This window comes from Genypterus blacodes, unplaced genomic scaffold (assembly GCF_046128005.1).
Source record: "Genypterus blacodes isolate CSIRO-AG114 ecotype Tasmania unplaced genomic scaffold, CSIRO-AGI_Gbla_v1 ptg000055l_1, whole genome shotgun sequence".
Lineage (NCBI taxonomy): Eukaryota > Metazoa > Chordata > Actinopteri > Ophidiiformes > Ophidiidae > Genypterus > Genypterus blacodes.
This window is the reverse complement of record NW_027466867.1, coordinates 5,719,746-5,731,822: the sequence shown is the minus strand read 5'-3', so window position 1 is coordinate 5,731,822 and position 12,077 is coordinate 5,719,746. Positions and strand designations below refer to the sequence as shown.

The window sequence follows — 12,077 nt, the reverse complement described above, 5'->3', positions numbered from 1 at the left end:
ATATAGCTGCCTGTCTTAAATGCCTGATGTTTAAACGAAACTTGGGGTGAACCCATTGTTGCTGTAAAATTACTAATTTACACGAATGAATACTTGCACATCATGGGTGTTGTGCTTTCCTTGGCCAAGATTTCCCCATGGTGCCTTTGTGGTAAAGAGATGGGTGTCTAGAATGGATGTTGTAAAAAGACAATAGTTTAATAGTTTAATTACAGTATTTCGTTATAACTTTTTACTCAAATAGCCTATTTATTTAGGTTATTTTTGATGTTGATGGTTGATTGGGACTGTGCTCGCTGTCATCATGGTAAATGAAAAAGTAAAGAGCTGTTGCTTGCCTTTATGATCCACAGATGTTCTGCTCACTCCCCGCCACCTCGTTAGTATGTTAGGTCAAAAGTTGTAAGGTCGCTTGTGGTAAAGCCCAAATAAAAGACAATCCAGACCCATCTTTGAAACTGATTTAATGCCCTTTGATGTGATGTTTTTCCCCAAACGTGACAATGTTCCAGCAGCAGAAAGAGAATTGAGCAAATTCTGTTTCATTCATTTGTAAACAACTCAATTCCTGTGGGCTGGTTTTGAGATTTCTTTGACTTTCCTACAAAACCTTCCCTTAGATTTTTTCTGTCTGTAAGTTAATATTTTCTCACTCCACTCTTAGCTCACACTCCACCCTGCACACCTTTAGTTGGACAGCCAATCAGTTACCAGATCAAATTACCAATAGTGATTTTTTTTTTTTGCAAGAGACAAGACAGAAATCCTTAAAATACAAAATATTTATTTTGAAAATGTCTTTATAAGAGAAAACGAAACAAAAATCAAAACCAAAACCATACAAATTGTTTGGTAACTAGCATACCACACTAGTGCTAGAAACTAACAATGAAGAATTGCTCACTCTGGGATCATTCATATGAGCTCAGAGGCAATGAATACATCTCCACTTCTGCACCCCCATGTTATATTGCAACCAAACACTGAGGCAAACAGAACGGCCAAAAACGTGGCACAACTGGTGAAATGGCATCCTGTCTGTTCTAGAGATTTACATAAGTAGGGGGGGCAGAAATGTGGCAATTACTTAATATTTTTTTTTAACATTATAAACAAACAAATAAAGTGAGTTTTAACAGGAGTCTGCAATACAATGGGGACCGGGCTGTTGGCATATGGTGAGCTGTGACGTAAGAGCTAGAGGGAGCTCTTTGATCAGAATTCGGTATCGAATGGAGTAACCCCGCCTCCCAAAAACAGAATTATGTGCTTCTGAAGGATATGGACAAGAAGAACGCCTTGGCCCTGCAGCAGGGTCCCAGGCTCCAGAGGTCAACGTTGCACCTTTGAGGCTGCAGTGGAGTCAGCTTGGGGCTTTGTAAGCCCGACCTTGTAAGGAGATATAAACATATGTGTGTTCTTAAACCTTTTAATTTTTTATTGTTGTGGTACAATATTCCCTGATGACCTGCACTGGCCGCTGAGTGTTATACATAATCCTGAATAGATATCAAAATGAAAGAAAAATAAACACAAGTGATGAAATTGTCCATTGAGGGGAGGGGAAGATTTGATGGGGAAAATCCTGTTTGTTGCAGTTTGTGGGACTATTGTTTTTCTCCCTCGTCCCCTTCTTAAAATGTTACTCACGCGGGTCTCACACACACAGTTCCTCCATTGTACTGTCGTAGCTCTGTGGATGGAAAATAACAGATTTAGAACACAGAAGAAAGATATGGCCCAAAAAAAAGACTAAACCCAAGAGACTAGACAGAATATAACCAGCAGTTACTTCAAACATGAAAATAACCAAGGAGTATGTAAGGGCAGAATGTAAAGTGATGTCATGCACACACCTATGTTAGCTTCTTGGCTTTGTTGTAGAGTGAATCCACGACTTTGCTCATGTTCTGAATTGTTTCCAAGGCTGCTTCGTATGTTTTGTCCACTGGTGGCTCTTCGAATATGATCAGAACACCTTCACCTTGGTCAAGGATTCCTGCAGAAGTGACATAAAAACACACAACGGCACACAGTGAAGACTGTGCTTAACGGGGACGTAGGCTAGTTAGAGTGAAACACAGATTTACTTACCATGAAACTTTTTATCCAGGATCATCTGTGATAATTTCCTCTCAACGTCTCCCTAAAATCAAATACAATCATATTCAAAAGCAGAAAATAACCCCAAACTAAACTGACATTAGCGTGATGGATAAGGAAGCAAAACAAGGGAAACATTCATACCTTTGACAGTTTGATGAGCCCCGATATGTGTTCTATCTGCAAACAGAGAGCAAGGCAAATTTAATGCATAATTCCAGTTACCACATATTCCCCAGTGTTAGATTTGCTGCCGACTTGTTCTCTTCTGAACCGTGCACAGTTGTACAAAGTTGTTCCTTTACCTGTACTCTGGAAAAAGGTTCGATGACTCTGATAAGGTTCTGTTCCAGCAGGTTGTCATACAGCGTGGCAAGATGAGTGTTGATAATTGGGTCATCCCTCAGTTCTGCTCTGTACTCTGTGAGGGCCTGGAAGAGGCAAAACTTTTGATTAAGAATAAGAAACTAAAATAGGTGTGCTGCACAAGGTCGGTGATGGCAACAGATGGCTACACACGTGAATCAAAGGGCTCTTACCTTTTCAAAGTCTGCTAATGATCTGTTCTTGCTGGCCTGGGCAACGCATTTCAGCGCATCTGTCTGGACAAGGACAAGAAGGAAATCAAAATGTCATTATACAGACGTAAAAACACAAACCAGCATTAATATTAAAAGAACTTCTGATTGCCAGCGGTTGAAACAAATTAAATTCCTGCTGTAAATATGCTGTGACAGATGCCATGAAGTGATTGTGGTACTTGCCTGGCGACCAGCATATCGGAGGGCCAGTTTACCGCTGATCAGGGATTGTACTTCCTCTGGTCTGGAAGAAAACAATAACAGAAGACGTGAGCATTACCACCACAATAGATCATTAAAATAAAGCAAATGAACAAATATACATTAAGGGCCAGCACAGAGGTTTTTAACATCACTCACAAGTTGAGCACGATCTTGCAGAGAAGCATGTATTTGAGTGCTGTGATGGCTTTGGGGCTGTCGATGGAGTCGTAGCCCTCAAAGGCCTCAAAGAAGTAAGAGTAGGCCGTCTTCCAGTCCTTCTCCTCCGCCGCGTGGATAATCCCTGCAACAGAGAGGCGACAGCACCATGGAACCTTCTATGATCAAAACTAAATGTAGACACACACTCACAGTCCAGCCCCAGTAAAAAAAGCAAGGAGAGAGAAGACATTTTACCCGACTGCATGTCCAACGCTGCCTGGAGCTTTGGAGGACAGTAGATGGCATTGGCGGTGGTCCGGGCAGAGGTGAGCGCTGCGCGGGCTTTGGGCAGGTTACTGAGGGCGTGGTACGTCTTACTCTCAAGCAGCTGCACCTCTACCAACAGAGCTTTGTCATCCATCTTCTTCAGCTCCTGGAGCAACTGGGTGCCTAAAGTAGAGACAGAGATTTAATGATCCTTCCATGTTCTAACCTCAAATCTAAAGGGAAAATAAACATGTTTGTAAGCACTTACCAAGAGCCAAGGCCTCCTGGTATCGTTTGGTGTCAAAATAGAGTGAGATCAGTCGTGCCTGAGGAAACAAGAAAGATGGCTGTTAGAGAAAGAGTGCACAAGTCAAAGTCACAAAAATCTATTGGACTATCCAGACCATCCATGAGCATATAAATGAGGCAATGTGTCTCTAAAAAAACTTTAATTATTTAACCGTCACTCACACTCATATTCCCAACAATCCCATGAATGAAATGACTGTAAATCATCAATACTTATATTGCAAGTAAGAGTGGCACATCTAAACTCCATCTCACAGTGTAAAGCGGTCAGTTCAACACAGGGCGCTAGAAAATGTCAATCACCATGACGCTATTCATAGAAAACTGCAAGATGTTGAAATTGGAACAACACGGACACTGAAGACCCATTGACGCTTCCTTCTCTTATTACTGGCCCCAGTCATCATACTTATGTTACACTGAAGGTGAAAAACACCTAAATATCATCTGCAATGCTCCACTTCAGCAAGTCATTTGGGATGAATGTGGAAATTACTATTATTTTCACTACAACTGATAATTGCAATTGATGTCGATGAAGCTTGACATCATGGGGTACTGGAATACAGTGGGCAGAAAATGACACCAGTGTAGGTTTGGGTATAAGATGCCAATACTGATTTAACCCATAGTGATAGGTCGAATCGGGACGTCTTTACCTCCAGAGCCTGCCGTAAGAACGTCCTCTTCTCGGTCTTTGCCCACTCGATGCATTCAAGACACAGCTCCACCTCCTGTCCCGTCGCTGCCTCCATGTCCAGGAAGAGGTCCAGCAGAGAGCGGACCAGCCGGGCCGCCTTTGCCTTGCTGATGGAGATCAGGAAGGGCCTCACAAATTTCAGCAGACCCCCGAGTTCTGGAGTAGAACAGTGGAAATACACGTTACATAACATCACCAAACCAGAATAAGAGGCTTTATATTTTTCTAAATGGTGACTGACAAGACAGACGGTACAATCAAGGTGCTTAATTGAAACTTAGAGTTTTAATATTACCTGCAGCCTGCCCCGTCTTGGCCAGCAGCGTCCCCAGCTCGAGGATGCTCTGTTCTTTAACCCTGACAGCTTCCTCATCATTCTCTTGCACATCTCTCCTCACTGTAACCAGGGCAACAAGCTCACATTAGAAACTTTTTTATTACAAATTATTTTCAAAACCCATAGACGATTCCTTTCTAGGTATTATGGGGTTTTTCTTGAGTGTGGGTGCCAACATGATACAGTGATTTGATTGAAGTAAAACTTTAAACTACAGTTACCATAACTAAAGTTACCTACATAATACCAACCACTGTCAAATATTCTGCCGTACTGGTGTGCTAATAAGTGCCATCACTGACAAACTGATTCATCTAACTCGGGACCAACTTTTTGGGTGAGCTATGGGTTTGTATATCTAGAAATCCTCATTAGACACATTGCTTCCAAATGTCACAGAATCAGCTGTAGATGACTACACGGCCCCCCCACACGCACACACGCATCAAACCGAGAGCTATGCTTTTCGTTATGTTGTGTAACAGCTTATAAAAGGTAGATCAAACAGTGCAGTAGTTCATCTTGACAGCTAGTAGGCTAGTGTGACAAGGCAATTTAAGGACAGCAGTGACTTGAGGGAAATGTCGTGGAAGCATAAAGCAAATAACTCACATTTACACTTTTGTCATTGTTAACGGTCATAAAAGTGACTTATTTGACGAATTATTCAACATCTCTGAAAAAGGTTGCTAACATAGGTACGAGTTAGCCAGTCAACTGAATCTGCCTTTGAGGTGGTCGGACGCTTTGACAACAAGCTAACGACGTTAGCCACAAGACCTAGCATGCTAACGTGACTGGCCAAAGTCTAGCTAATGTAACGGTCGCCGATGCTGTATCACAAGTACCGCATTTCCAAACACGTAATACAAAATGTATGGCAATTAATTAACGTTGCGGACTTAAGTTGGCTAAATTGCTAACAAGCGACGCAGCGAACGTTGCCGTTTTTCAACATTGAACAGTGAGTCAGCACGGCACACCGCCGGCTGTTGCTAATGAGCACTAGCCACCATGCTAGCCTCGCCACTTAGCAGAGAAAAGCAAGAAAACCAGGGTGTTTAGTGGAAAGTTGCCCAGTTCAAACACACAACCGAACTCTCACCTATTGAATGGAGAATATCGATTGAAGCGTTGCGGTCCGTGCCGATGAGAGACTGAGCTCTCTGAAACTCAACCACAGCTGCAGCCGCCATCTTCCTTATTCAAATACTGCTTGAATGAAAATAACGTGCCGTGATTACGTTACCTCACGTACGTGACGTCAACACGCCCACACGGGAGAGGGGCTCGAAAGACTTCTGGGAAATGTAGTCCACAGAGTCCTCAAGCGTTTATTGTGTAACACGTTATACTGTAAAGATACAAGGGCATAGTAACAACATGAGAGTGGTTGCTTCTTATTTGTTGGCGACATTTTGCATAAATGGGAAATTGATTTATGTACAAATGTAAATTGTGTAAACCACCAGTGTTACATTTTAGTTCCGTCTTTGAAAATCAAATGGAGGGCTATAATGCAGCGTTAATGTTGCAAAGTGTACGTTTTGTCTCTGATTTGGAAAATGCATGTATGTATTTTTATTTATTCATTCATGTTTCCCATATGTTTTTTGTCTCCATGACATTGACTGGCCGATGCTGCCAAATTTGTACACAGAATTATTACAGTATATTACATTACAGTGGAGATTAACATGTGCTAGGACAGAGCTATCTTAGAATTAAAATTTCAATTACATGATCGAAATATGCTGTGATTGTAAATGTTGTATTAGAGCAATTAATCACTAAATTAAAATGAATTGCTTTTATAGCATGTTGTCTTAAAGGAATGCGTGTGGTTCGTTGGGGTCATGTGTGCTTGCTGTGTGTGGAGAGGCGGAGTTGTCTCGTAGCAGAGAACAGCACCGCGCACAGAGCGCAGAGCGGCGCCCCACCACCGCCTTTGCGTCAACCATCCTCACACAGCCACTGACATCAACACAACATCAGTCCTCCCAGCATCCGCATCTCGCGTCCAAGAGGACCAGGAGCACATCCTCATCCGAGCATCCATTCCACTGTTGCCCACCGCCGCCTGCGCGTCACCAACAACACTGGTGCTCGGCGTTATAACTTTGACTTGTTTTGGCTCGACTCGGATTGTTTTCTTGGTTCCATTCTTATTCTCCGGGATGGTTTGATGTTTTGTTTCTTTGTTTTTTACCCCGAATCGAGTCTTACAAGGAAAATAGGCTGCTGCTGAAGACGCGTAGCATCGTTATAGCGCAGATATTTTTGTGCTTGCGCATGAAATCTGGTAAGTAAACTGAATGTGTTTTGTCCTGAGATAAAGGCACAATTAAAGTGCAGACATTAAGATTGTAAAGATGTGAAGATGCGTTGTTTTCAGCACCAACACCGGATATGCGTATACAGTATAGCTTATCTATCATCATCATCACCATCATACCGGGAAATATGGCGTTAAATTGTGCAAATGATGCGGATGCAATGCTTTATGCAGCGACATATATTCATATATTGTAAAGGATGAGGGTAGTGAGGAGGAATTTCTCTCTCTTCTTCTTGAGGCCACCGCCTATGATGGCCAGCGTTCTCATTTCGACGCATACGTAAGCTCAGTTTCAGCACCGTGGAGAGCGTCAATTTACACGCAAGTCGTTATCACGGCAAATCCTTTACATCTAAACGTTCATTTTCACTGAAATATATAAATATACAACCCGCATTCAGGGCTGATGATTTAGATTCATCCACGGTTGCATAGAATCGATGACAGGATGATGGAATGAAGGATCGAGTATCCTTGAATCCTGCGCCAGTCGAAGCGATCTGTTGACGGTCTGTGTGCATATTGCAGCAAAGGACGAAAATAGAAACACTCGTAAATTTGGTTTCTAGTCTGGAGCTGGAGCTTTACCATATGGCCTTGGCTCTGTGCATATAGGTTTTTAGCTCCACAGGCAGCGAACGCGACCTTCACCTCACATGATGGTGTTTACGTCCCGGGCTTCCATTTTACCGAGAGCTGCATGGTGGCGCGGTGGTTTTCACTCTGACTTGTCGGCCATTGCTCATTAAATATGGAGCTTTCATCGTACAGTTTTCATGAATCCAAGACGTGATTCATCTTCTATCACATGTTTTGTTCTTTATGCACTGCAACATGGCTACTGTAAGGGAATATAAACGGTATACATGGAGGGATGTACAGTATGTAGTGACTATCGCATTAATAAGTAAAATGTACATGCTGATCCATTCCACCTCTTGCTGAGTCAAATCAATACAGATAATAAACCTGTGGCACCATAACATAACCCACTTTTGGCCTTATTTCACAAGATAACCATGATATATTTAGATTTATTACAAATCTAAGAGGTGCTCAGTTGATTTACGTTTTACCTTTTAGAAATACATCTTCATAAAATAAATCTCATCTACATTTAATTCGTCTGATTTTGTATCTTTTTTGTTTTCTGCAGCCACTACTGGTCTACCAGAGACGAAGACAGAGAGTTACGAGACAACAAAGGTGATCTGTGTCTCTTCAGAGTGCAATTTAAAGGACAGCCATCTTTAGTCTTTAGATGGTCAACCGCAGCCTGTAGTCCGGGCTCCCAGAAGCATTGAGGCAGTAGAACCGCAGGTTCTCCCCTGCAGACGCTCTTTTGACCCTGTTCGGCTAAAACCCCTGGGCGCTTTCCGGCTGTCACCATGGGAACCGTGCTGTCTTTGTCACCAAGCTACCGAAAGGCGGCTCTCTTTGAAGATGGTCCAGCTACTGTGGGCCACTACACGGCTGTCCAGAACAGCAAGAACGCCAAAGACAAGAACCTGAAACGCCACTCGCTCATCAGTGCACTCCCGTGGAAGCGGATTGTAGCGGTGTCGGCCAAAAAGAAAGGCTCCAAGAAGGTTCAGCCCAATGGCACCTACCAGAATAACATCACCCAGCTCAACAATGAGAACCTGAAGAAGTCGCAATCCTGCGCTAACCTGTCCACCTTCACCCAGGACCAGAGCACTCCCTCTCTCACCAAGAGCTCCAACAACACTGTATCATCAGTAAAGAAGGCCCCCTTGACCAACTCTAATGTGGCCCCCGGGACCCCCAAGAGAGTGATCGTCCAGGCCTCCACCAGTGAGCTGCTGCGCTGCCTCGGGGAGTTCCTGTGCCGGCGTTGCTACCGGCTGAAACACCTCTCGCCCACTGACCCGGTGCTGTGGCTGCGCAGCGTGGACCGCTCTCTGCTGCTGCAGGGCTGGCAGGACCAGGGATTCATTACCCCTGCCAACGTGGTCTTTGTGTACATGCTGTGCAGGGACGTGGTCTCCTCTGAGGTGGCCACGGAGCACGAGCTGCAGGCCGTGCTGCTCACCTGCCTCTACCTGTCTTACTCCTACATGGGCAACGAGATCTCCTACCCGCTCAAGCCCTTCTTGGTGGAGAGCTCTAAGGAGACCTTCTGGGACCGCTGCCTGTCTATCATAAACCTGATGAGTGCCAAAATGCTCCAGATCAACTCTGACCCGCACTACTTCACTCAGGTGTTCGCCGACCTGAAGAATGAGAGCCAAAAGGAGGAAGAGAGGAGCCGCCTGCTCATCGGCCTGGACCGGTGAGGGGATGCTGGGGGGTGGGGGCAGACGGGTCGGGGGGAGGTGGGGGCATACTCCAGTCTGGCATTTCACAGTTTGAGAACCTATTTGTGATGCTATTTATTTATTTACTATTGTCCACCGTATGGCAGGACTGGGCCAGTTAGAACATGTTTGACATTTGTTATGACACTAAGAGTGAGAATGAAGTCATAGCTGGGAGGCGAGGAGGAGGAAGCTGAATTCTAAGGGTTGTTATTTTCACTACTACTTATTCAAAATGATTGATTGAAAATACATTGGAAATTGGAAAGCGGTAGAGCAGTTTCACCCTTTTTTGGACTCTAAATGATGTATGTGGTTAAATTCTATTTTCAGATTAGCAAAGAATGGGATTTCATTGAACCTGAGAGTGAAAGCTTTTCTTTTTGTGACAACGATACCTAAACAACAACAACAACAAAAAAATGCCAGACTCGGGTACATCCTTTGCTAACATACAGATATACAGTATATGGAATTGAGAAAAAAACTTCAAAAAAAACAACAATTTAGATATAAAAAGACATAAAAACCTTAGAAATGGAAGGAGACATTTACAGCAATGAATGTGGAGACTGAGGGGACTGCTGAGGCTGCTGCAGCTGACCAGTGACCTTCTGACTGTTTTGCGCGCCGCCTATACTGCAGGAGGGTGAGAGCCATCGCCTGACCGGCTCTCTTCATGCATCATGGATGAGCAGGCGCCCCTATAGCTGCACATCCACCGGCTCTCTGGAACACCGACACGGAACGCCGCCACCTCGTGTCCCACAACAATATATATGGATACAAGTGGACATTTTGTGCTGCGGTGCATATCTGGCAACGACACCCGGGGAGGATCGGACACGCAGCGGGACACATTGTGGGATTATTGGATGGGACTTGACAATGAAGCGAGAGTTGCATTGTGGGACTTTTAATCACAAAGACAACAGCGGGTGAGGATGTAGGAAAAACTGACTTTATTTTCATCTAGAAAAAATGAAACAAGTTAATGGACGTTTTACTCCCCAAAGGTTCACACCGATGGAGGCTTATTTATTGCTTTTTCTCAAACAAGTTCTTTTTTTTTTACTTAGAAATGTAATGTTTTGCACGCGTGCCATGCAGTTTACAGTTTTTTTTCGGGGGGGCGGGGGTCGAGGGGTACCGGAGCAATCTTTCCTTCTTTTTACTTTGATTTATAACCCAAACTGCATCTACATTAGAGAATGCTGTGAACAAAGTGACACTAGTTTATTTAGCTATATGCTTGCTGAAATAGACAAATTTGTTTACCAGGGATACTTTTTTTTGTACTTTTGTCGTTAAGGTTGTGTGTGCAGCCACTTCGGAATGATGTTTGATTTCGTGCTTCAGCATACAAATGTTAAAACAGTGCCATATCGTTGATGAAAATCCCACTGGTTGGACAGAACTCTGAGTTGTTGTGTGACTCGGTGGGTTTTCATCTACTAAAAACTACTTACTGACACCTAATTTATTACCGTTTATTTATTCTCTTGGCACATTCATTGTGAATGGAAGGTCACGATAAAAGACTTTGGAAAAGAGAGAGGATATGAAGAGCGAGGAGGGTTTGGCCATTGTGCTTATCTTTGGTGGGAATGAAGATTGATGAAGGTTTTATGTAAATGAAGGCTGCAGGGATTTATTAGAATTAAAGGCCCTTAGATCAAAACCAATGTCCAATCTGACATCACCAAAGAGACACGATCAAGGAGATTTAGACACACACACGGATCTTTGACCTCAACGCCCAAAAAACAAATTTCCCCCCCACATACACACACACACACATTACCACTCGCCTGATGCTGACGCCGCAAAAGCAGCAAAGCCAATTTCACGTTTCGCATATCACAAAACACAAAAGCACAGACGTTTTCCCTGTGGACTTGACTTCAGCTATACGAAAGCACAGTTTACACAGAGGATAATCCACCTGCATGAGGCCGCATCACGTCCATCTGATGTAGGAGAGATGAGGCCGTACAGTGCGTTGGATAACCTCTGACCTCCACAGGCCGTATCACATTTTCAGTCAGGCAAAAAAACACCATGACAACCGAACGGAGGGCGTATAGAAGAGCCGAATCTGAGGCTATACTGCCAATCGCTCCATGCATTTAGGTGAAGAAACTAAACTTTATCACACGCCATTATCAGGCTTCTGTGTCACTGTACGTTATTTCCTTTCCCCTCCCCTCTCCTCTCTCTTCTTCTGCTGTATTAATACGACTCAGTGATCACAGCCTGCGTCCCTCTCAGGTTGCGACGTCATACGACTGCAATATACGAAAGATCAATGAGGGAGAGTTGAGCTGGGAGTGTTTGTGGGGGGGCGGCGGGGTTAAAAGGGCCTAAAGGAGAGAACCCGGAATCTTCTCTGTGTCCACTCTGCCCCGACTCGTTTGCAATGTGCCATTTTTAACCCCCACTTGCATCATTGAGTAGTTGTTTGAAGAAAATACTTGTAAAAATAGGGAGAAAAAAGACTCAAGTGATAGTTAAAGATTCATTTTCTGTATCTTGTTGCGTACTTTGTAGATCAAAAATGAAACCGTGGTTAAGAGGAGGAGGCGACCGATGACTGCATGTGTGTGTGTGTGTGTGTGTGTGAGTTTGGCGAGTGCTCTATTTGTACAGACGAGTGTGTGATCTCTTGCTTTCTTATGGACACGTGGAAAAAGGAGTGTACGCCAAACACTGGCACTCGGACTTGGTTCTGTGTATGTGTTTGTGTGTGTGTGTGTGTGTG

General features: G+C 43.8%; 2 protein-coding genes across 3 annotated transcripts; one reads left to right on the top strand and one right to left on the bottom strand.

The window, feature by feature from the left end:
- Positions 1-500: 500 nt before the first annotated feature.
- psmd11b (proteasome 26S subunit, non-ATPase 11b) lies at positions 501-5,876 on the bottom strand. 2 transcript variants are annotated; one of them, XM_076152084.1, is made up of 14 exons: positions 5,766-5,876; positions 4,619-4,720; positions 4,283-4,479; positions 3,583-3,640; positions 3,303-3,497; positions 3,045-3,189; positions 2,864-2,928; positions 2,643-2,701; positions 2,409-2,534; positions 2,248-2,283; positions 2,095-2,146; positions 1,857-1,999; positions 1,651-1,693; positions 501-1,389 (listed from the first exon to the last, which is right to left on the bottom strand). In XM_076152084.1, the coding sequence occupies exons 1-12, from the start codon at positions 5,854-5,856 to the stop codon at positions 1,857-1,859; spliced, it is 1,269 nt and encodes a 422-aa protein (XP_076008199.1). In that variant the 5' UTR covers positions 5,857-5,876; the 3' UTR covers positions 501-1,389; positions 1,651-1,693. The 2 variants fall into 2 exon arrangements, with proteins under 2 accessions (XP_076008199.1, XP_076008197.1); XM_076152082.1 differs by having other exon boundaries at positions 501-1,693.
- A 2,510-nt stretch (positions 5,877-8,386) lies between these two features.
- cdk5r1b (cyclin dependent kinase 5, regulatory subunit 1b (p35)) lies at positions 8,387-9,295 on the top strand. Its single transcript, XM_076151696.1, has one exon. It carries the CDS (start codon positions 8,387-8,389, stop codon positions 9,293-9,295), a length of 909 nt encoding a protein of 302 aa, XP_076007811.1.
- Positions 9,296-12,077: the final 2,782 nt, after the last annotated feature.